Source organism: Prionailurus viverrinus, chromosome A1, assembly GCF_022837055.1.
Source record: "Prionailurus viverrinus isolate Anna chromosome A1, UM_Priviv_1.0, whole genome shotgun sequence".
Taxonomy (NCBI): domain Eukaryota; kingdom Metazoa; phylum Chordata; class Mammalia; order Carnivora; family Felidae; genus Prionailurus; species Prionailurus viverrinus.
The window spans coordinates 191,816,555-191,838,619 of NC_062561.1; the positions used below are offsets into that span (position 1 = coordinate 191,816,555).

Sequence of the window (22,065 nt, forward strand, 5' to 3'; positions counted from 1 at the left end):
GGGCTTATAGTCAAGTAGAAGAAAACAGATATCTATGGGGTAAATAAATGAATCTGTTCTTGTGTTAGTACAATATAGGGAGGCAGTATGGCACAGGGTGTGTGCTCTGGTGTTACACTGCCTGGGTACAAGACCCACTTCTTAACTGTTGTATGACTCTGGGAAAGTTATTTAACCTCTTTGGGTCTTGGCTTCCTCATTGATAAAATGGGAATAATAATAACACCTATCCTGTGTCTCTTTCTGAAGATTAAATGAGAGGATACTTGTAGATCACTTAGAACAGCATGAAATGAATGCTCTGTAAACATTAGCTCTTCTTCTTCTTTTATTATTATTTTTTATTTAAAAAAGATATTTTTTTAACGTTTATTTATTTTTGACAGAGAGAGAGACAGAGCATGAGTGGGGGAGGGGCAGAGAGAGAGGGAGACACAGAATCTGAAGCAGGCTCCAAGCTCTGAGGTGTCAGATGCTCAACCAACTGAGCCACCCAGGCACCCCATTCTACTTTTATTTTTTTTATGACAGAAGTTAGTTTAGGGGACAGTGGGGCACCAAAAATAAAAAAGACAAGTTTTTACCTAAGTTTGTTTTCTCTTTTCCTTTGTTTTGTTTTGTTTTTGTTTTGTTTTTGTTTTTCTTTTGTTTTGTTTTGTTTTGTTTTTTTCAGAATCTGAAGGTTGGGGTCTCCAGTCAACATCCCAGACATCAATGTGGGAAATGAGTGAGTCAGTGACTTTTCCTCAGCCAAGAGGTAAGGGGCTGTGCTCGTGAGGGTGATTTTGTCTTTGACCGTGGGAACAATCTGTCATCTGCCATCTGCCTGTTTGTCTTGGGATTTGGCTATTTTGGTTCCACTGTGGTCACATCCTACATCTTCCCACAAGCTGGGAAAGTGAAACCAGCTAATAGCAGCCATGTTTGCTTCTTCCCTCTTCTGCCTCTTTTCTGAAACCCCTGTGTTGGGATTCCCCTTCTTCCTTAGTTGTTTCTGTCTTGAAGCTAGAATTGCCAGAAAATCATCCATTCATTTAAAAAAAATTAGTAATTTATTGTAAATTACACAAATATTACACTAATGTATTTTTGTTAGGGATACATAAAAAGTAGGAAAAAAATCTCTTTGACTCCCTGTCTTTAATCCCAGCCCTTCCTGTGATATAATCACTGCTATTAGTTAAAGAGGACCATTCCTAGATCTTTTTCTATTTCCTTATGTGTGTGTATAGAAATATGCAGTTTTGTTCTTTTGTGTGAATTAAAAAAAATTCTATTATACTGTATGCAGCCTTCTGTATTTTGTTTATTTACCTAGCATTATATACTGGACTACTTTCCTTTCCAGTCCATGTAGATATATATCATTATGTTAAATTGCTGTATAGAATTTTATACTGTGGATACTTATAATATCCAATGCCCACGAAGGGACATTGAGGTGTCCTAATATTTCATTACCATAAGTAGTTTGCAGGGGCATCCTTGTATGTGAGAGCTTCCTTAAGTGTCTATGTCTAATGGTCTAGGGTGGTGACTAAGAAGGAGAAATCCTAGGCTGAAAGAAATGTACACTTTAAGTTTACTAACCATTACAAAATTGTCTTCTGGAAAGGCTTTGCCAATTTATTTTCCCACCCACAGTGTCTGCTTTCCTACATCTCCCCTATACTTGATATGACCATTTATTTAAATTTTTTTCAATCTCCTGAGAAGAAAATTCTGTCCCATTTTTTTGTTGTTGATTTTTTGTTGTCTCATTTTTTGTTGATTAACAAGGCATTTGAGTGTCTTTCCATATGTTTATTAGCCAAACAATGGTCCCGTAACTCTGTGAAGGAGGCAGTGTAACATCACTCACAAAGGCTCAGCAAAGAGAATTGGAGAGGATGGGCAAGAGTAAGTGGAAAGAGGATACATTTTGAAGGAAGACTATAAATCAAGGTGAAATGCAAGGGTGACCTAATGTTGAAAAGTTTTGGCTTTTTTTTTTTTTTTTTTTTTTTTTTTTTGGCGCTACCTCATTCAGCGGGAAGACGGGAAATTTGGACTAGTTGTTGTTAACTTAGGTGAAGCTAGATGCCAAAGATCCAAACCTTCTTTGTCTGTGGCGTGGGGTAAAAGCGGGGGCTGTTTCCTGGCAGAAGAGAAGGTAGCAACGAGAAAAATGATGGAGAGTGGGCAAGGAGTTCTCAAAATGTTATCATTCATTCCATTTAAATCTCAGGCTATTTTACATTCAACTGCAAGGAAACAAGAGGTCATCTTGATGTTTCACCCTCTTCTGTAATACCCCAGATAATTGTTATTTCACTCCTCCTTGATAAATCCTGGAGGAGAGAGAATATTTGCAGCAACATCTAGAGGCTGCATTGCTGAGAAGGAGCTTGCTGTAAGAAGGTCTATCTCTGTGTAACCTTTACTCATTATGGAAGAAACCAGGACTTATTGAATGCATATTATATGTGGTGCAGTGCGAAGCTGTTCTCATGGGCCACTTCATTCAATTCCTTTTTAGCAGATGCTCATACCCCTATTTTGTGCAACTTTCCCAAGGCCACACTGCTCTCAGGTTCCTGATGCAGGAAGTCTAGCTCTGAGTCCAAGCTCTTAGATATTATTTTATTTTATTTTGTTTTGTCTTCCTGTCTGAAATAAATGGTGGTGTTCTTTCCATTTACTGTCCTCTCATCCCACTGGTTGTAATGAAACATTTGTAACAATAATTGCACTTTCTATTGCCGAAGACTTAATTATGTGTTAGGTGCTGTATTAAGGGTATTTAATGTGTATTTTCTTATTTAAATCTCATAGTGACCTTCTGATCGGGTACAGATATTATACCTATTTTAGAGATAAAGAAATGGAGGCTCAGAGAGTTTATTAGAGTAGCTGACATCTACTGAAGTCTCTCTTTGTTTCAATAGTGATCACGTTAAGCGCATTATTTCATCTGGCTTCTCACAAAATCCTATGAGATAGATACCATTATCACCTCCATTTTAGAGTTCATGAAGGTTATATAACTTATCTGGTAAATGATGACACGGGTTTAACCCATGTCTGTTCAACTCTGCTGCCATTCTGACGTCATACTGTGTTGCTTCTCCCCACCCCTCACTCCCCAGTCTGGAGCCATTTACAGAATAAGTCAGGATAAGTGCTACTTCTTCATTCACATGAAAGTGCTTTCAACTCCTTTCAGAGAGCTCACGTGACTCTGTGGGGTTTCTTTCCCTGGCCAAATATCCCTGCTTCCTTCCTCATTTCTTCATGTAATTTTGGATGGCAAGCCTTCCGTGGATGAGAGCTGGTTTCAATTCTTCAAGAAGATCTGGTCAAAATTATTATTCCCTAAAGTCAGCATTACCCAGAGTGATAGTTCTTCGCCCCCACTCCATGGCTCCCTAGAATGGAGTTCAGAGATGTGGAGTGACTTACCCAAGATCATAGAGCTGGGCAGAGGGAGAGCTGGGACTCACACCAGGCCTCGGAGATTTTAAATTTTAAATGTCTGTGGTCTCCTGGGTGGAGTTGTCTGTGTACGGGCTGGGGGTGGTATGAACCCCCTGAAATTACATATATAATTATGTGTGCATATGTGCACATGCATTTTTCTGAGGGAAAAGTCTAGGACATATCTTTAGATTCTCCAAGAATTCTGCAAAGCTCCAAGTGGTTTGGAACCATCATTCAAACACAAACAAACAAACAACAATAAAAACTTGCATAGGTTTCTCCCCTCCCCCCACCCCGGAGCTAAAGAGTCTGTTTGAAGAATGCAAACTCTGACCCCTCCAGGTACCTAGGAACTCAAAGCATTCCATCCAGCCTGAGGGTTCATTTCATTTCTTGCATGGCAGCAGGAATTTGTGAAATGGTTCCAATTTGTTCCCTCAAGACAAATTTGTTCCCTCCCTCAAATTTGTTCCAATTTGTTCCCTCTACTGGGGAGGGACTCTGAAGTCATAATCCGATGGCCTGGGATTAAGTCTGCCATTGATTATGCCTTCCGTTTTTTTACTGCCTCAGTAACATCTCAGATCCTTTCTTTCTAGTCTTTTATCCTCACAGCCTCCAGGGTAGCTCTGGGTGGGGGTTGAAAAAGCTCACTGGGGAGTCTGAAGGCTCAGGCTTATACCCAGCTCTGCCATTTTTGTATTTCTGTTTTCTTTTAGATCCTCAGGTGAGTTATTTGTTCTGTTCTTCTCTAAATCTCAGTTTCCCCAAAACGTACAGTGATGATGATATTAGTACTTATTTCATAGGACTGTTAAGTGAGGAAATGCATAAGAAAAATACCTGGTACCTAATTACTGGCTAGTAAACGATAGTCCTTATGCCCTATCCCCATTTCCTTTCTTCTTCACACATCTATTATTCCTACTCACACACCTTCATTTTTAGGTCTCTCTGGCAGGGTAACAAGAGGCCACTTTCACCAGCTCCCAACTGACTTGCTGTTCCTTATAAACACACAGACACTTTTGGTTTTATGATTTTTTTAAATCTGTTAATTGCACCAGGGAAACAGCCAATGAGTGACAAAATTACAAACCTGGGAAAGTTACAAGAGCTTTTAAAATCTCACGGTAGTAATTCTCTACTTGTTACTGGAGTAAATCTGAGATTCTGAAAGCTCTTCACTGACTCCCTTTTAGGTGGCTCTACAGAATTCTTAATCATTGGTTTTATTCCTGCTTATGGACCCATTTCATCTCCTGCTGCCTCTGAATTGTTTTGTCCTTCTCATACTGCTCAGTCTGTAGCGGCTCCACTCTACAATGTAGGCGTGGAATTCAAGTCATGCCTGAAAAAGAGCTGTGGTTGAGTGTGCCAAGCAAGAACTTCCAGATTCATGTTATTCATTTCATAGGACAACTCCAAGTAGGTTATCTCCTGCTTCAGTGCTCCCTCTACTTTTAAGGCATTTGCTGTAGACATCATGTGAAAAGGCCTACCTAGGGTGGCAAATCCTTGCCTCCACTCTAAGGCTGCCTAGAAATGGAGCTCAGAGATGTGAAGTGACTTGCCCGAGATCACACAGCTAGACAGAGAGAGATCTGAGACTCACACCCAGGTTTCAGGGGGTTTAAACTTGTGTTCATTAACTCCCAGGGAGGAGTGTTGTCTATGGAAATCTGGGAAACTGAGAAGATTAGAAACTGGGGCCCAGAAAATGGGAGGGAATGCTTTTAGAAACAGCTGCTCTATTACCGTGTCTTTCTGTTTGACAAAGTCATCCAAAGCTTCATGGTCCAGAGCAAGCTGGCCTTTCCAAGGAGCCAAAGGATTCTCAGAGGACAAAGTGGTTGGAGATGAGACTTTTCTCTTTATCTTGGAATTTGTTTTGGGTACTTGGAAATAGGTAATATGATTTTTTGGTAAAGGCGTTTCAAATCCGTCATTACTTAAACATGGTTTATTGAATTGATTTTCTATACATGGCATGGGAATAAATAAGTCATGACATCTGTCCTAAAAGGGGTCACACTTTAGTAAGATAGACAGGCTATGTATAGCAAACAATCATCCAGTGGGTTTAGTTTTGGGATAGAAGTATGGAAAGTTTTCCTGGGGGCCCAAAGAAGGGAAAGATGGATTCTATCCTGGAAAGGATGACCAGCATAATTTAACTTAATAATCTTTGAATTGGTTCTTCAAGGATGAGAACATTTCATTGTGCAGGGAAGGGTGAACAGGCAGGAAGAAGAGCATGAACAAAAAGAAGGGAACTTGATAAGAGTATGAAATCTTTGGAGCTTGTCTAATAGTCTAGTTTAATCTAATAGAGACAAGAAGCTGGGAATGGTCTAGGTTCTTAAAGGACTTGATTGATAGGCTGAAGAATTTAGATTTTATTCCAGGGTCATGAGAAACCATTCATGTTTTCTGGGTAGGGAATGATATTTCCAGTTCTGTTTTAGGAAACATTGCTCTGGTAAGAGTGTGGGAGATGTATGAGAAGGAGCAAGCCTGGGGACAGAGAGGCTACCCAGGAGCCTTTTGTACTAATTCATACCAGAGATGAATGTCTAGAGTAGAATAATGGCAGCAGTAACTACAGAGAGGGGACAGAGTCAAAGCCACTTAGGAGTTAGGATTGGGAGGACAGTGACCAGAGTAAGAATGAAGGATGACTCATTCTCTGTACTTGGGAGGTTAGATTGATGTGACAGGTTAACTAGTAAGGAACCCCAGGAAAAAGGGTGAATTTGTTTGGGAGAGCTGGAGTTTGGAGGGCCCCTGAGGAATGTCTAATGGGCAGTTGGGAATATGGGGCTGGGTTGACTTACGGATGCCTGGGTGAGAATGGGTGTCTTTGATGATTGGCACCTACCTCTGATCAAATAATAATTACCATGATTCAGGTTACAATTGCTGAACAGGGACTTAAAAATACACCAATAATTTAATACATATTATCTCAAAAGGGACAGTTCAGGGCTCTAGATACGATTTGGGGAATCACTGATAATAAATGACACTTACCAAATGCTTTTTATATACCAGGCTTGGGCACAGTGTCTCATTGTGAGGCATTGTCTGCATCTGTGAGAAAGATGCTATCATTACTTCCATTATAAAGGAAAAGAAACTGAGGTTTGGAGAAGTTAAATTTGCCAGAGTTTGAACCCTGGGTCTCTTGGCTCTTGAAACTCAGCTCTTAAGCACTTTATTATATTTTCTCATTAGGAGAGGGATAATGGAAAGCTCCTGTGAAATCACCTAAAGATATTGTGTGAGATGGAGGGAGAAATGAAAAGGTACAACCCCATAAAGGGACAACTACATTGGAAGAGGAGGCAGGGATGAATATAGAAAAAGTAGGAAGGGATCCAGCAGAGCATGAGTGCAGAGAGGGCTGAGCTGACAAAAGTTATGGAGGGTATAGTCAAATACTGGGAAATTCAGAATGCTGGTCAAGAAGGATGAGGCCCTTAGGTGGCTGTGAACCATTAGGTGAACAGTGTTAGCTCTCTGGGTGGATGCTCTGAAGTCCAAGACAAGCAATTGTTAGAGAGTGAATATTCGGTGTTCTTCCAAGAAGTTTGAGGATGGATATTTAGAGGAGATAGTGAATGGAGCAAGGTTGGTCCTGGTGTAGCAGAAGGGGATCAGTCAAAAATGAGAGAGGTAGGGTTTGGTCTAGAAATGGAGGTAAGAGAAAAGGGAGTGAGGATAGAATAAATGAAAGTGTGGAGCAATCTGATCTCATGTTGACCTCCCAGGGGATGGAACCAAGACCTTGAACTTCAAGGTCATCCAGTTCATGCATATACCAGACCTGGCCATGGGTTGAAAACACAGGGTGCTTAGTAAAAATATAGATTGCTTTACTCTACCCAAGGCTTGAAGAATTAGAACCTACCCTGGGGGTAGGTCTAAGAAATTGTATGCTTAGCAAACTTCCTCAGGAGATTCTTTTGAAGCCATCCCATCCCTGGCCCCAAGAAGACATTTAGGAGTTGCTGGTGTAGTGTGCACTCTTCGTTCTACGTAGAAAGAAACTGAGGCACACAGGCATAAAAAAGTTCAAAGAGAAGTGGGAACGAGGCCCCAGATAGGACTCTCTTCTGGCTCTCAAATCAGAGCTCTTTCCCCTACATTGCACTATTTTATTAAAGACAAAGCTGAGCCATGTTAAAACTTAACATTTTTTCTGGGTCCTCAGTTGATCAAGGACATAAAGAAGTTGTAGGGGGAATTGCTGTTTTCAGTACAAGTTCAGCAGAAGGAACAGAGGAAGGCAGGGGAATGAAGCAAAGCTCATTTTCACTCACAAATGCCGTTGTTAGGAGGAAAGAAATTGGATGCAGTTGATTTCAAAGTCAACATCTTTCGTGAGGCATTAGCCGATTTGTTTTATCTCTCATGCCCACGCTGTTCACAGGCTCGAATCAGTTGTAGGCTGGCAGTCTGGGGATAAAGGCAAAGGACAAAAAATGGATTTTCATGATTCTTCTCACAATAGCATTATATTCTACCAACCGTACAAATGATATTTTTTCATTAATAAAGCTGGGATTGAATCTGTGTAATTCTAGCATCTAACAGCTCACCTTCAGAAAGGTCAACCAAATAAAAACAAAGGGAGTTGCCAAGCTTTAAGAGAAGTATGTTTGTGGTAAAGCAAACAAAGGGAAAAAGAAGTAAGGTGTCTATTTCAGCCACTGAAATAGACCATGGAGCCAGTCCTAAGATGGGGCCTCACTGACGGATAACCCAGTGAGCTGGGTGACCACTCTGCACACCGAAATGTTCCTCCGACACTGATCTAGGCTCTGGAGAGATCTTTGGTGTCACAGGGGGAAGGGTAATGACATACCTCAGCAGGTTCTGTGATGAGGCAAAGTATCGGTTCTCCCACTGTGAACAAGTCATTGACTGAAGCCCTTTGGCATGGCCGCCTGTTGAACTCTGGGGTGCTCAGCAGCCCAGCAGAGGGGGGCAGACATGGCAGGTGGAATCAGATAACATTGCTCTAACATTGTGAAGAGTTTTCAATCAATAAGAATCGTGCCTCAGATAAATCTCACTGGCTCTGATACTGCCACTGCTTGACTAGTGACCATTACTAGCTGTGCAGTCCTGGGCAAGAGATGGGACCTCCCTAAGTTTCAGTTGCCTCCTCTTTCAAGCACTCTGCTGAAGTTTACTTCCTTCGGTAGATTTATTTTGAAGTTCAAGAGTGATAATGTGAAAGTGTTTTGTGCACTTTCAGCTGCTTACATTGTGCTCGTTATCATCATCATCAATAATAATAGTTAGAAATATATAGTTATTTATATATTATTATAATCAATTATAATAAATTATAAAAATTATATTATTAATATTAAAATATTAAAGTAATAGTTAGAAAGATCTCCTTTCCAAAAACTGCACCCATCAAAGCAGCAAAAAGGTTAGGGTTCCATTCCAAATGGATTTCTTCCTATTTTGCCGCAAAATAGCAAGATCATTCACTCTCCACCACTGAACTTTCTATGGCAACTGTATGTGAGCATTTGCCATATTTTCCAAAGACTGTAGAGCTCAGAGGATAAGAGCTTGGCCTCTGCAGGTAGATAATCCTGGCTCTGAGATTTGCTCTTTCCTTTCCTAGCTACGTGACTTGGGCAAGTCACCTGACATCTCTAGGCCACAGGATTCTCACTGGGCAGTGAGAAAACCAACGGTGTCTATTGCAAAGCATTTTCTTTAAAAAAAATTTTTTTTAAGGTTTACTTATTTTTGAGAGAGAAAGAGAGAAAGGGAGACAGAGACTCTGAAGCAGGCTCCACACAGTCAGTGCAGAGTCCAGTGCAGGGCTCGAACTCACAAGCCATGAGATCATGACCTGAGCTGAAATCAACAGTTGGGTGCTTAACTGACTGAGCCACCAGGTGCCTGACTGCAGAGCATTTTCTGAGCTCAAACATGGAAGTGCTTTGACATGGAAGTACTTTGCATTGTGTCTGGCATGTAGTATAGTTAAGTGCTTGGTATATGGTATCCACTTATTATTGTTGTTGTTAGCATTTCTGAGGTTCCTTGGTAAAGTGAGGACTTTGCCACCTCCCTCAACCAAAATCAATCAGCTGGTGTAGGAAGAGCATTGCCCTGCAGAGAGGAGTCCGGGGTTGGGGGGGCGGGGATGGTGGATTAGGGATGAGGTCTTAGCTCTGCTTCACTTCATATTGGCACGTGAGAGTAGTGACTTGAGGTGACAACTCTGGGCTCTCATAATGATGACGACATTTTTGTTGGTGGGGCATCCTTGGAGGCAGTGGAAGTTTGACGCAAAGTTTGGAACACAGTGACTTAAAAAAATATATATATATGATATAAAATTCATATCACATATATATAAATATATAAATATGTGATATCAATATATACAAATATATAGATATATATGTGATATAAAATTTATATCATATATATAATACATATATACTTTTTTGAGAGAGAGAGAGTGAGCAGGGGAGGGGCAGAGACAGAGAGGGTGGGGGCAGTAGAGGATCTGAAGCTGGCTCCATGCTGACAGCAACGAGCCCAATGTGGGGTTGGAACTCAAAAATTGTGAGGTCATGACCTGAGCTGAAGTCAGATGTTCAACCAGCTGAGCCACCCAGGTGTCCCGGAACTCAGTGACTCTTAAATAATGTTGTTCTAGAGTTTCCTTCTATTAACTCATCTGCATGAAATGTGAAGTCATCTTACCATTCCTTCTTCTTTATGAACCACATTGGGTGCCAACCCAATTTGCTGTCTGTTCCCTTTCAAAATTTAAAAAAAAAAAAAAAAAAAGGTCCTTACCCAATTTTGCCCTTGGTGCTAAGGAACACCTGACTCACATATGGAATGATTGATTTATTTCAGCGTATGGTGCTCTTTTGATCATTGCACATATTAAAAACATTCAGAGGTCTCCAAAATTTTAAAGCAAGTATGTGAATTGAAGAAAGTTGTGTTTCTGTTTTCAAAAGCCGTTTTGAAATTCCAGATCTGCATTAGTGCTGCCAGGCAAGTACAAAAAATATGGGTTCTAGTCACTTCCTTCATTACTCATTACTGTGAAACCCTGAATGAGTGAAACTGCCTCTAGATTTTAGTTTTTCCTTAAAAAGGGGGGGATCAGAGGAGATAATTTCGAATTCTTTTCAAATCTAAAATACTCTCAGAAGGATCTTTTTTATCTTGCCTTTGAATTTTTAAGGCCATACCACCAGTGGTCCAGAAGGGGGCAGCATAAGCCAGATGCTACCTATGGAAGAACACCTGAAGGCTTGAAGTTGTCACTTTTAAAGTCCTAGGATTGTGCTAAGATTGTATCATTGAGTTGACTTATATCAGAACTAAATTTGCTTTAAAAGTACATACAGATGAGTCCTGTGTCTATGAATTTAATGAGTCAAATTACTTAGTTATCAGTTTTTAAACAGACCCACTGAGAATATAGAGTGCTTTTATTTCCAGTTGATTTCTGGCACGTAGCCCACTGACTAGAGTTTGTATTTTCAAATAGGATGCTAATATGCTCTTTTTCTTTCCTCTCAGAGTGGTTATAATCATGATTTTTTGAGTCATTCAGAGTTGAGTTCAAATTTCCTTTTATTATCTGTGCTACTTGAAAGAGTGATTTAAACTTATTCAGCCTCAGTTTGTCTGTAGAATGGATGGTATAAGCATTAAGTGAGATAATTTATATGAAGTGCTTATCGCTCTGCCAGGCATACTGTAGTGCTCAATAAGTTGACTTTTACAGGGAGTTCCAAGTAATTTTGAAGCAAATTTCCACCAGTGGGATGGCAAACGGGATGATGTTCAAAATGGATTTTAAAAGATTTTCTTAACTCAAAATTCAATGCCATTCCAGATCTGCACATAGCATGCAGTTTTATTTCAGTGAGTAAGTCCAAATCCACTACCTTAGGCATAACCCTCTTGAGGGGAAGTCTCATCACTCTAGGGTCTGAAGGTCTGAAGGTTTTAGCATTAAAATTGTGCTCTGATATAACACATTTAATTCCCTGACTCCATGGGTGTTGTTTTTGCATCCGGGGACTAACTATACCAGAAGTCAGCAAACTCTTCTGTAAATGGCCAGACAGTACATATTTTAGGTCCTACCAGCCATGCTGGTGGTCTCAACTACTCCGCTCTGCCCTTGTAGTACAAAAGCAGCCCCAGATAACACATGAACAAATGGGCACTTCAATAAAACTTTACTGATGGGCATTCAATATGAATTGCCTGTAGTTTGCATGTGTGATGAGTTATTCTTCTTTTGATTTTTCCCCAATAAAAAAATATTAAAATGATTCCTAGCTCTCAGGCTGTACAAAAACAGGCAGCAGGTTGGATTCAACCCTTGGGCTATAGTTTGGAAACCCTTAATCTATATCATCCAGATACAGGACACATTCTTTAGAAAGGGCAGATGTGAGTCTCCTTCAACAGAGCTCTTCCAACATATGCACTGAATACTGCTTCCTATCCTACTAGATGATAAAAGTCAAGGCAATGTTTTTATGTTGTGGTTTTAACATTTACACTTTATATTTTTATGTTATAAAATAAATACATGCTCTTGTAAAAGAAAACAGCAAAACTCTGTAAAGTGAAATGTCCTTGTATTCTAAACATTCTTCCCAAGCCCTCACCCCAAATGACCAAGATGAAGAAATAATTACCACAACAGTTTGGGCTATATCTTTTCAGATCATTTTTTTTCACACAAAACATTTTACAAAATCATTTTTAAACGTACTTTAAAATGTATTCAACATTTTTTTCAATAAATCTTTATTACAAAGCCACTATGTATCATGCATATGTTAGTTTGAACCATATGAAATGCTGATATTTAAACCACTTTTTAAAAGCTTTTTATTTTGAAACAGTTTTAGACTCAATACAAACTTGCAAAAATAGTACAGAGAAAGCTATATGTTCCTCCAGTTTCCCCCTCCCCCCCAAACATCTTACATAACTGTAGCACGTGGTCAAAGTAGGAAATGGACATTAGCATGATGCAATTAACAAGTCTACAAACTCTACTTGTATTTCACCAATTTTTTACATGCATTCATTATCTAAAAGCAAACAAACAAACCATTTTTGATATACAGAAAAGTCTCTCTGCCTATATATAAGTCTATATTCTCGCTCTAGAGACTTATATGTATTACATATATATGTATATTACACACATATTACAAACACACATATATGTAATATACATATATAACATGTAATATACATGCGTATTACACACATACATATTCCATACATATATAATATGTAATATACACACATGATATATAATATGTAATATACACATATGTGATATATGTTATATATATATATATGTGTGTATATATATATATATATATATATATATATATATGTATATCTCCTGAACATCTTTGTACACCAGTACTCGTATCTAGGGGGCTGTCTTTTACTAATAGCATCACCGAGTTCTTTTTCAGCTGTGAGTTGATGTGTTTCTAACAGTGATCTTCAAAGTGTCACTTAGAAGGTCACTGTGGCAGTGCTTCAGCAAAACCTTGAGAGTTTGCTCTTGACTCAGGCATCTTGGAGAGTTTTCAGTAATTAACATATGATATATATTTTACAGTTAAAATTTTCTCATTTGAGAAAATCTAGAAATTATAAAAAAGTACTAATTAAAAAATTTTTAATTGCCTATAATATTTCCACTCAATGTCAGATGTATCTAGTCTTTCAGTATTTCTTTTCAGTTTTCCTTGTGAAGCAAGAGGTATGCATGTGTTTGTTGTATGTTCTTAAGTATTTACATACTGATTTTCTATACTAAGCATAGCTTTACATCCTTTTTATTTTTTTTATTTAAAAAAAAATTTTTTTTTTCAACGTTTATTTATTTTTGGGACAGAGAGAGACAGAGCATGAACGGGGGAGGGGCAGAAAGAGAGGGAGACACAGAATCGGAAACAGGCTCCAGGCTCTGAGCCATCAGCCCAGAGCCCGACGCGGGACTCGAACTCCCGGACCGCGAGATCGTGACCTGGCTGAAGTCGGACGCTTAACCGACTGCGCCACCCAGGCGCCCCGCTTTACATCCTTTTTAAAAAATTACCATGAAAAATAATCATTTTCTCAGGTCATTCAAATTCTTTTTTACAAAGGCGCCCAGAAATTTAAAGGTTGAAAAGGACATAGGAGATTGGTTGGGGCAATATCAGCATTTTAGGATGAGTAAACTGTGGCTCAGAGAGAGCAAATATGCTGCCCAAGGTCACACAGCCAGGAAACCTCGGGTAGATACATATTCAGAGACGGCAGTGCAGCGTTGGGGAGACCCAGGTGTGTTCTCACAGTGCTCCAAAGTCTGGGATGGAATCCCACAGGAATTCCACTTTGCCAGAGTACCCATAGGGCAATTTACTGATTTACAATGACAACTCTGCCAAGACTGTCCATATCTTCGTATTTTTTAAAAATATAAATGCATTCTCACCCTGTAGGGAAGTCTAATATTAATCAGAAGTATCGGTGAGTCCATAGACCTGGGAAAAGTGTGGTTAAGTTGAAGATTCTTTTATCATTGTTATTACCTGGTGATGAATTTCTTTTAGGTAGATAACCATACATATATGGTGAAAGTACAAAGTGTACAAAAACATTTTAAATGAGGGTCAGTCTTCCTGTCATCCCTTGTGCCCGTCCCCAGAGCCGCTGTTCCTATGGAAGACCTTAGTGATCACTGTGTCTCTTTTGAATTCCCAAGGATGCTGTAAAAATTTACCAGAAATGTAGTGGCATAGACCAACACAAATTTATCGTCTTATTGTGCAGGAGGTCAGAAGTCCTAAAATTGAGGTGTCAGCAGGGCCATGTTCTCTCTGAAGGCTCTAAGGGAAGATCCCTTCTCGTCTCTTCCAGCTTCTGGCGCCTCGGAGATTCCTTGGCTTGAAGCCACATGCCTTCAATCTCTGCCCATCTTTACGTGGCCTTCCCTGTGTGTTTCTCTGTGTCTTCTCTCCTTACAAGGACACCTGCCATTGGATTTCAGACCTATCCTAAATCTAGGATGGTTTCATCTCAATATCTTTAAACTAATTACATCTGCAAAGATGCCCTATTTCTAAAAGGTCACAGTCTGAGGTTCTGAGTACACATAATTTTGAGGAAGACCATACTTAATCTACCACAGTTCCCCTCTCACAGAATTGCTTTTCTTGCAAGTTCTGGGGGGCTCCTGCCTTTGCCTGAATGTGCTTGTGTAAGAGGTCAGGGTCTTGAGAGTGGAAGGACCAAGGTAGCACAGAAAACACAGAAGTGAGTAGTCTTCACTTGCCTACCCCATCCCCTAGCTGTTAGCGTCACTGCGTTTCATGGGGAACAAATGTCGCCAGCCATTTATTCGGTGTCTAACTCTATCTAACACTGGGTTTGGAGTGCCTCCATTGGGCCTTTTGGCATTTTCTGAAGAAGAGAAGGAAGATGAGGAGAAGGAGGGGAAGGAGGAGGAGGAGAAGGAAGAGAAGGAGGAGTATTGTTTGGTATCACTCAGCAGTGTTTGTGTTTACAAAACGTCTCTCCCATTAGACAATTCCAATTTAAAATACAGATTAGCTGTGACAAAACTGACCTGGGATGGCTTTTCTCTTTGTTGGTTTCAATTTCCAGCTTATCCGTCACAAATGATTGTAATACTATAGGATTTTGACAAAACAGGGGTAGGAGATTTGAATTCTTACCTGCAATTTCCAGCTCTAGGGGATAATAGCAGAGAGAAAAACAACAATAACTGAGTTGTAGGATATGAAAACATGCTGAATTTTCTCCTCAGAGTTTATGCTCCTAGGCATTCAACAGGTCACTTTTCCTGTCGAAGAAATAAACTCTTGTACTAAATTATGAGCCTTAGAAAACCCATCATGTTTTTTCTTATGCCTTGAGTGCAAGGAAGGCTGGGAGAAACAATGATCAATTTCAGTAATTATCGGCCTAGATTTTTATTATATTCAGGCCTCGTCTATGTGTGGCTTTATGTTCTGTTTCTATCAGCAGGTTTTGTTGCACATGTGATTTTGCATTCTTCCTTGGCATTTTCTCCTGGCCTGGATTCCTTGACACAGTTCTCACTTTCTACTCTCTGCCATTTGTTTCTTCTGCTTCCTTCTCCATCACTTTCTCTGCCCACCTTTTAAGTGCTGGGGTTTCTTAGGATTCCTGCTCTTCTCTCTTTGGACCCGCAGCCCTTGGATTTCTTATATGCTCTGAGGATTTTAACTCTCCTTGGAGACCGATGACTCCCAAATCAGTATCTGCAACTCCAACTTTTCCTGAGTTTGATTCAGATTTAAATCTGCCAACTGCACGTTAGGCCAGTGTTGTGTGTGTGTGTCCCTCAGGTGCCTTCCTCACCGACTATAAATTTGAACTCCTCATCCTTTTCACTGAGATGGACACTTCTGCTCTGCTTCTTCTGTGCCCAGTCTTAGCAGACAGCTGGGCAATGGCCCAGAGTCTCAAGAAGGAATCTGCAAATTATCTAAGACTTGTTTCTTTCTCACCCTCCCGTTCAACGCCCACTTCCTCTTGATCTCCCTGCTAAGCATTTCTGGAATCTGTCTCTCTCCCTTTGTTTCTACTGGCTCTGAATTTCGGACCTGGGACCAGATGATAACTGATCATCTCATCTGGTTATTTCCTTATCCTCTTAACTAGACCATAACAAGCTTAAGATGTTTCCATGGTTTCCCACTGCCTATAGCATTAAACGGAGACTTACCAGCATGACTGGTTCCCGCCCATCTCTGTGTCATCCTCTGCCACTCCACATTCCTCATTTTCTACCTTCACAGCCTCTTGCCATCCCACTTGGAACCACACCATTCCATGCTTCATGGCTTTTCTGATGCTGCTCTACCTAAAAGGCCCTTACTATCTTTCATTGCTAATTCTTACCCAACCTTAACTCAGTTCAGGTGTTACTCATTCAACAAACACTGAGCAATGAGTGTGTGCCAGGCAGTGTTGGGGTCCCATTGTTGAGCAGGCAGAGGGACACTGTCCTCATGGAGCTTAATTCTAGAAGTTCTCACTGAACTATGATGGTAGGCTACATGCCTCTCCCTGTGCCTGGCCTCATCAGCAACCTTCCATGGTCCATCATTACCTCGGCCCGTGGGGCCACTGGTCTTCCTTCTGTAATGTACTATAAATTTCATGATGGTGGGGCCATGCCGTGTTTATCTTAGCATTCTTAGTGCCTGGAATAGTACTTAGCGTTTGGTAGATTCTCAGTATGTTTTCCTTGATGAACTCAATTATTGTTTGTACATAAAAACATCCATGACTCATGAGACCTTCACCTTCTGGAGAACACTTACCCTTGGTCCTCCAGAACAGGTCAGCCATCCTTGTGATATGCCCCTACATCTTGCATTATTTATTCCCAGAATTTTGCATAATTAGGACATTATTTTTTCAACCACTCACTTTTTTTTTTTGTTTCAATTTGATTTCCTGAGGGCGCCTGGGTGGCTCAGTCGGCTAAGCATTTAAATTAGGCTCAGGGCATGATCTCACAGTTTGTGAGTTCGAGCCCCGCATCAGACTCAGTGCTGACAGTTCAGAGCTTGGAGCCTGCTTCAGATTCTGCATCTGCCTCTCTTTCTCCCCCCACCCCACCTCAAGCTCTGTCTCTCTCAACAATAAAACAAAAAATTAGAAAAAAAATTGTTTAAAAAAATTTGGTTTTCTGCCTTAAGTTGTAAATTTCATCAGCCAGGTTGATGGTCAGGCTAGCACAGTACATGGCTTATAATAAATGCATAATAGATATTTGTTAACTAATGGGTTGGCACATTTTTTGGCTGGATAAAAATCCTGAATGTGTTGCTGGGACCTACAGAAAATGTAGACCCAATTGCCTGCTGACCTAATGCCCCACTCTACCCATCTATAAAATGGAGATATTCCTGTGGCATAATGTTGGATAGCAGCTGAGTATCAGATAAAACCATCTCAAAACAAATGTGTTGTAAATAAATTATACAAAAAGAAAAGATGGGATTGAAAGATTAAACACATCAACTAAAATTCCAGATGAGGTTTGAAATGCCTATTTCAGGATGTGGTATTTTATTCCTCCACAGAAAATATAAACATTTCCCCCCACTTTTCCTCCCCAGAATCTGAGACAGCAATGGTTGTGCAGAATGAAGCTCAATCAGAAGAGGTAAAATTTTTGTGAAGTATTTGAAGCATGTGACTTCCATTTTTAAAATCCACAATAGAGGTTTGCAGAAATGAACTGGGGAGGACAGATCTATCTAAGCAGCAACGGTTGTGAGTTAGCTGAGGACTCTGTAGACTTGTGCTCTTTGCAGAACTAACATTCATATTGTTACTTCTATATGTGCAGATGCTTTGGAAACCAATAAGAAAAAAAAAACATACAAAAACATGGAAAGATCAATATGTGTTCCTTCTGCATGGCCCAGGGTTAGTGACGTCCTGCAGAATCAACCCTTGCCACCAGCATATTTCTTATTTGCTGACCGTGCCTTTCATTAATTTTTATCATCACGAAAGTGGTTCAAGCTGCATCACGTAAAAACTGTCAGCAGTATAGACACCTATAAGGGAAAAGGGAAAATGGTCCCCATCCCTTCTTTCTTCCTTCCCTTCTCCTTCTGCAGAGAGAGATTGTTGTCCCTCCTTGCTGCTGTGTTGGAGAAAGGGACAGGAAGGTGAGGAAATGGAGCATGACCTGGGCAGCAGAGGTGGCATTGAGCCCCTACCAGAACTAGGTGCTGCCTGCAGAGCAAAACTCCTCAAATGATTTGGTGTCAGAAGTCCTGTACACTCATAAAAATTAAAACAAATTTAAAGTGATGTTAATTCATTTAAAAGCAAAGAAAGCAAATCTATTACTTGTTGACCTAAATAACGTTTTATGAAAAATAACTCTATTTTCCCCGAACGAAAAAATATTAGCAAGAGAAGTGGCACTAGTGGCATTGTTTGACATTTCTGCAAATCTCATTAATGTCTGGCTTGCTAGGAGACAGAAAGATACTCTTATCTGCTTGCATATTCTATCATCGGAATGGTGACAGTAGTCCATTACTTGTCATGTAACCTCTGGGAAACCCTACCTTCCATCTTGTGAGAGAATGACAGTGAAAAGGGCAAATAATGTCTCATGAAAATCGTTTTGATCTCATGGGTCCCCTGGCTACACTTTGAGAACCACTGCTGTCAAAAAGTTGAAATTGAATTCCATTTTCCTCTTCTATCTTGTTGCCTCTGGAGGTCTAAGTCAGCTGAGGTCCTGAGTTGCATAGAACTGGGCAGAACTCAAAGGATTTAGGTGGTAGCCAATGAAGAGACTTGACCATGGAGAACACAGGGCTCACATCACAGCTCTTTCCTATCTTCAGACCCCTGAGCCCCACAGCTCATATGCCTGATGTCGGAGACAGGAAGATTTTGGGGTCTGGGAAAATGTTCCAGATTTTCGGAGATTATTTTTAAAAACTTCTGATTTGTAAGGCTGCCTTGTCTTGATCTTGAGACATGTTGGGCAAAATGGGGTGAGAAGCAGTGAAGCTGCTGGTGGAGGGAAGATATGATTGGGACCGGAAGCTGTGTGAGTATGAAGTTCAGAAACGAGTGGCCCCATCACCTTCCCTGTGTCTCACCAGGTAAAAATGGTCATCAACCCTGACCTGCTAATGATCATTGCTCCCTCCGTGGGATTTGTGCTGTTGGTGTTGCTTGTGGCGTTTTTCCTTCGAGGTAAGGAGGGCAGGCCCAGGTGGGATGGAGCCCTCAGAGCTGTGGAGGCTCCAGGAGGGCCTGGGAGTGAACAGATTCTGCTTTCTGCCCCTGTCTCCATCCCCCAGATTCCTCTTTCCATCCGGTCCCTATCCTGGTCAAGGGAAACTCATTCTCCCTAAGATGCTCAAGCCTTCATGTATCATCTTCCTGATGGAGTTTATATTTTGGAAAAGAAAAAAAAGAGAGTACTTTCATTTACTGGATGCATAACATGTGACAGTTCTGATGCTATGTTCTTGATGTGCCTCTTTTCTCCCTCATTACTGCCTTAAGTGGAAAGTACCATTATTATCATTGTCTAGGGTGGAGGAAGTTGTGGCCTGGCCTCCTCCTCTGACTAGGACTGCCCCAGGAAGAAAGCCATGAAGGATCTTGGCCTTATTATCTCCTTAAAGCAAGCTTTCCTTACCTGGGTTCCACAGAGAGATCTCGGGGGAAAGTGAATCCCTTGAAATCATGTGTAAAGGTACTTGCATGTTGATATCTGCATTTTTCAAGGGGCAGAGTCCATAATTGTTATTAGATTCTCCAGCCGGTCTGTGACCTTGCACCCCTCCTTCCCACCACCACTCCTCACTTTCAAAACAATAGTTTTGAAACACAGCAAAAAGGAGTCATGAAACAGGGTTTTAAGTTGTCATGCAAAGTATAGGCATGTGGCATCTGGTCCTGTTGTAAAATGGGGGAAAACTGTTCTGTAGTCATCAACAGAAACTGTTTCGAGGTGGTAGATAAGGAGATAAGACTGGTAACCATCTCAACTGCTTTGAGCAGCAGTAGCGAAACTTGCACATTTCAGCACCTGTCCCTAGTGAACACCGCCAAAGGGAATTTGAAACTCAGTGGAAGCCTGTCTTTAGCCTTCATGCAAAGCCCTCTTAAAGGCAGAGGCCATTGGTCCTCATACAGTTTTGGAAATTCTGAGTATGTCTCATAAGGAAGTGTTTTAAAACTTGAGTGAGTGCTTGAATTATGAGTGGGCAATGACTTAAAAATGAAGCGGCTTAACACTATTGCCCACACATGGGAACAAATGTGTAAGTGATGGGCACTGCCTCAGGACCCATAGAAGCAGTCAGTAGATCTGGGAAAAGGAATGCATTTCCCTGCCTAAACCAGTCCCTAAATTCTCACCTTTGGTCCACCTCTGCTCTTGGGAAGGCAGCTCCTGGCTTAACCCAGCATTTCACATGTCCTAACACAGCTACTCTGCTTATACCATGGCCTTGTCTTTTCAGGGAAAGTCATGAAAACCAATTGTTTCCAGAAACACACAAGGTAATTCATCTTGCATGACTGATTGTTGTAATGATTGTACAAGCTGTTACAAATGATTAGATACTACTCAGTGGTTTAATGACTTGTTCTTGTGTTCTGATGAAATACAGGGTTGGAGAAATGTGGCATTAGAGGTGAAAAAGATGTGGGATTTAGCTCACATTAACCTCTGTCCTGGTTAACACTGTGTTATGTTTGTCCGAAATATAAATACAAAGGCAGGTTGCATTAATAGAAGCATGGCATGCAAAAGAGAGAAGGTGATATGTCACTATCCTCTGTGTTCAGAATTTTTTGTTCAACTCTGAGCAATTCATTTTAAAAGGATGTTGTTAAACAGGAGTTTCCAGAGAAGAGAGCTGGCAGTGGGGAAAATGAAAACATGTAGAATATCATTCCTGGGATTTGGTGCCTCTGCCCAATTAGATCATTGTAACAGTTTTTTTTTTTTTAATAGTCTGAAGAGTCTCTGGAAAGAGATTTTGAATATCTGTCCTGTTTTATAGCTTTTTGGGAAAGAAATGAAAAGATTTGGTGTCACCTGATGAAGACTATGCTTTCATTAACAATTACGTCAATACCAAAATATCAATTAACAAATAAATATTAACAAGTGGGGAAACTGGGGCTTAGCAAGGTGACTTTCCAAGGTCATAAACACATTTAGATCACAATTTTATATTTTGCCAATATAGAAACTTTTAATTCCCTTATTAGAATAGATTTGCAAAAGCCCTTTATCTCCTGCAGCCTCAGTTTTCCCATATGTGAATGGAGAGGCTTGGACTGGATGGAGTTTGAGCTCTTTTAACTCTAACAGCCATGGTTAGTGGCCTTGTGATTTAGCAGCATCCGTTTATTCCTGGTCCTGGTGTTTCCCATTTTCAGCCTCTCTTTTCTCTTTACAGGCTTGACAATGTTGGAGAGTGTAAAAACACCTCTGAAGATATGCAGCATGGAGGGGAAGTTGAAGATGGTCTTTTCACACTCTAACGGGCCACCTTTTCTTAGGATTGAGGATGGGGGCATCATGTGGGAATTGTCAAAATAAGTCCTAGAATGTTTTATTTTTAAAGCCCCATCTATTCCATTGGTGTCATCCATGTAGTCTTGCATTAATTTCACAAGTGCAAGGTATTTTAGAGACCGAACCTTCCCTGCCAGGTGCTTTAATCTCCTCTGTAGCATCAGGCTAAGGGATCTTCCAGACTATGCTTGAATAATTTCAGTGATGGTGAGCTCACTACCACACCTAAAGGAGATCATTCAATCTCAGGGCAGTTCTGAGACAGAAATATTTAAAACAAAGCTGTCTCCAGAAAGCACCTGCCTGGTGGTCCTAGTTGAATTTACTGTGTTTACCCAGAACATGTATAATCTCTCTCTTCTCTGGCAGCGCTCCAGATATTGGAAGGAGAGCTTCATGTCTCTCCAAAGTACCTTGCTCCTGGG

The 22,065-nt window shown here is 40.5% G+C and overlaps 1 protein-coding gene across 5 annotated transcripts in view; it reads left to right on the top strand.

Moving 5' to 3' along the window:
- The window catches only part of TIMD4 (T cell immunoglobulin and mucin domain containing 4), a 38,750-nt gene extending 17,049 nt beyond the window's left edge, over nucleotides 1-21,701 (top strand). For 4 of the 5 annotated variants that reach the window (XM_047869506.1, XM_047871176.1, XM_047870344.1 and 1 more), the window contains 5 exons: nucleotides 674-757; nucleotides 17,682-17,728; nucleotides 19,200-19,293; nucleotides 20,574-20,613; nucleotides 21,522-21,701. In XM_047869506.1, coding sequence (XP_047725462.1) covers nucleotides 674-757; nucleotides 17,682-17,728; nucleotides 19,200-19,293; nucleotides 20,574-20,613; nucleotides 21,522-21,606 — 350 coding nt within the window. In that variant the 3' untranslated portion in view covers nucleotides 21,607-21,701. Of the gene's footprint in view, nucleotides 1-673; nucleotides 758-10,705; nucleotides 10,816-17,681; nucleotides 17,729-19,199; nucleotides 19,294-20,573; nucleotides 20,614-21,521 lie in introns of those variants that run through there. The other variant, XM_047871960.1, reaches the window with a different exon arrangement.
- Nucleotides 21,702-22,065: the final 364 nt, after the last annotated feature.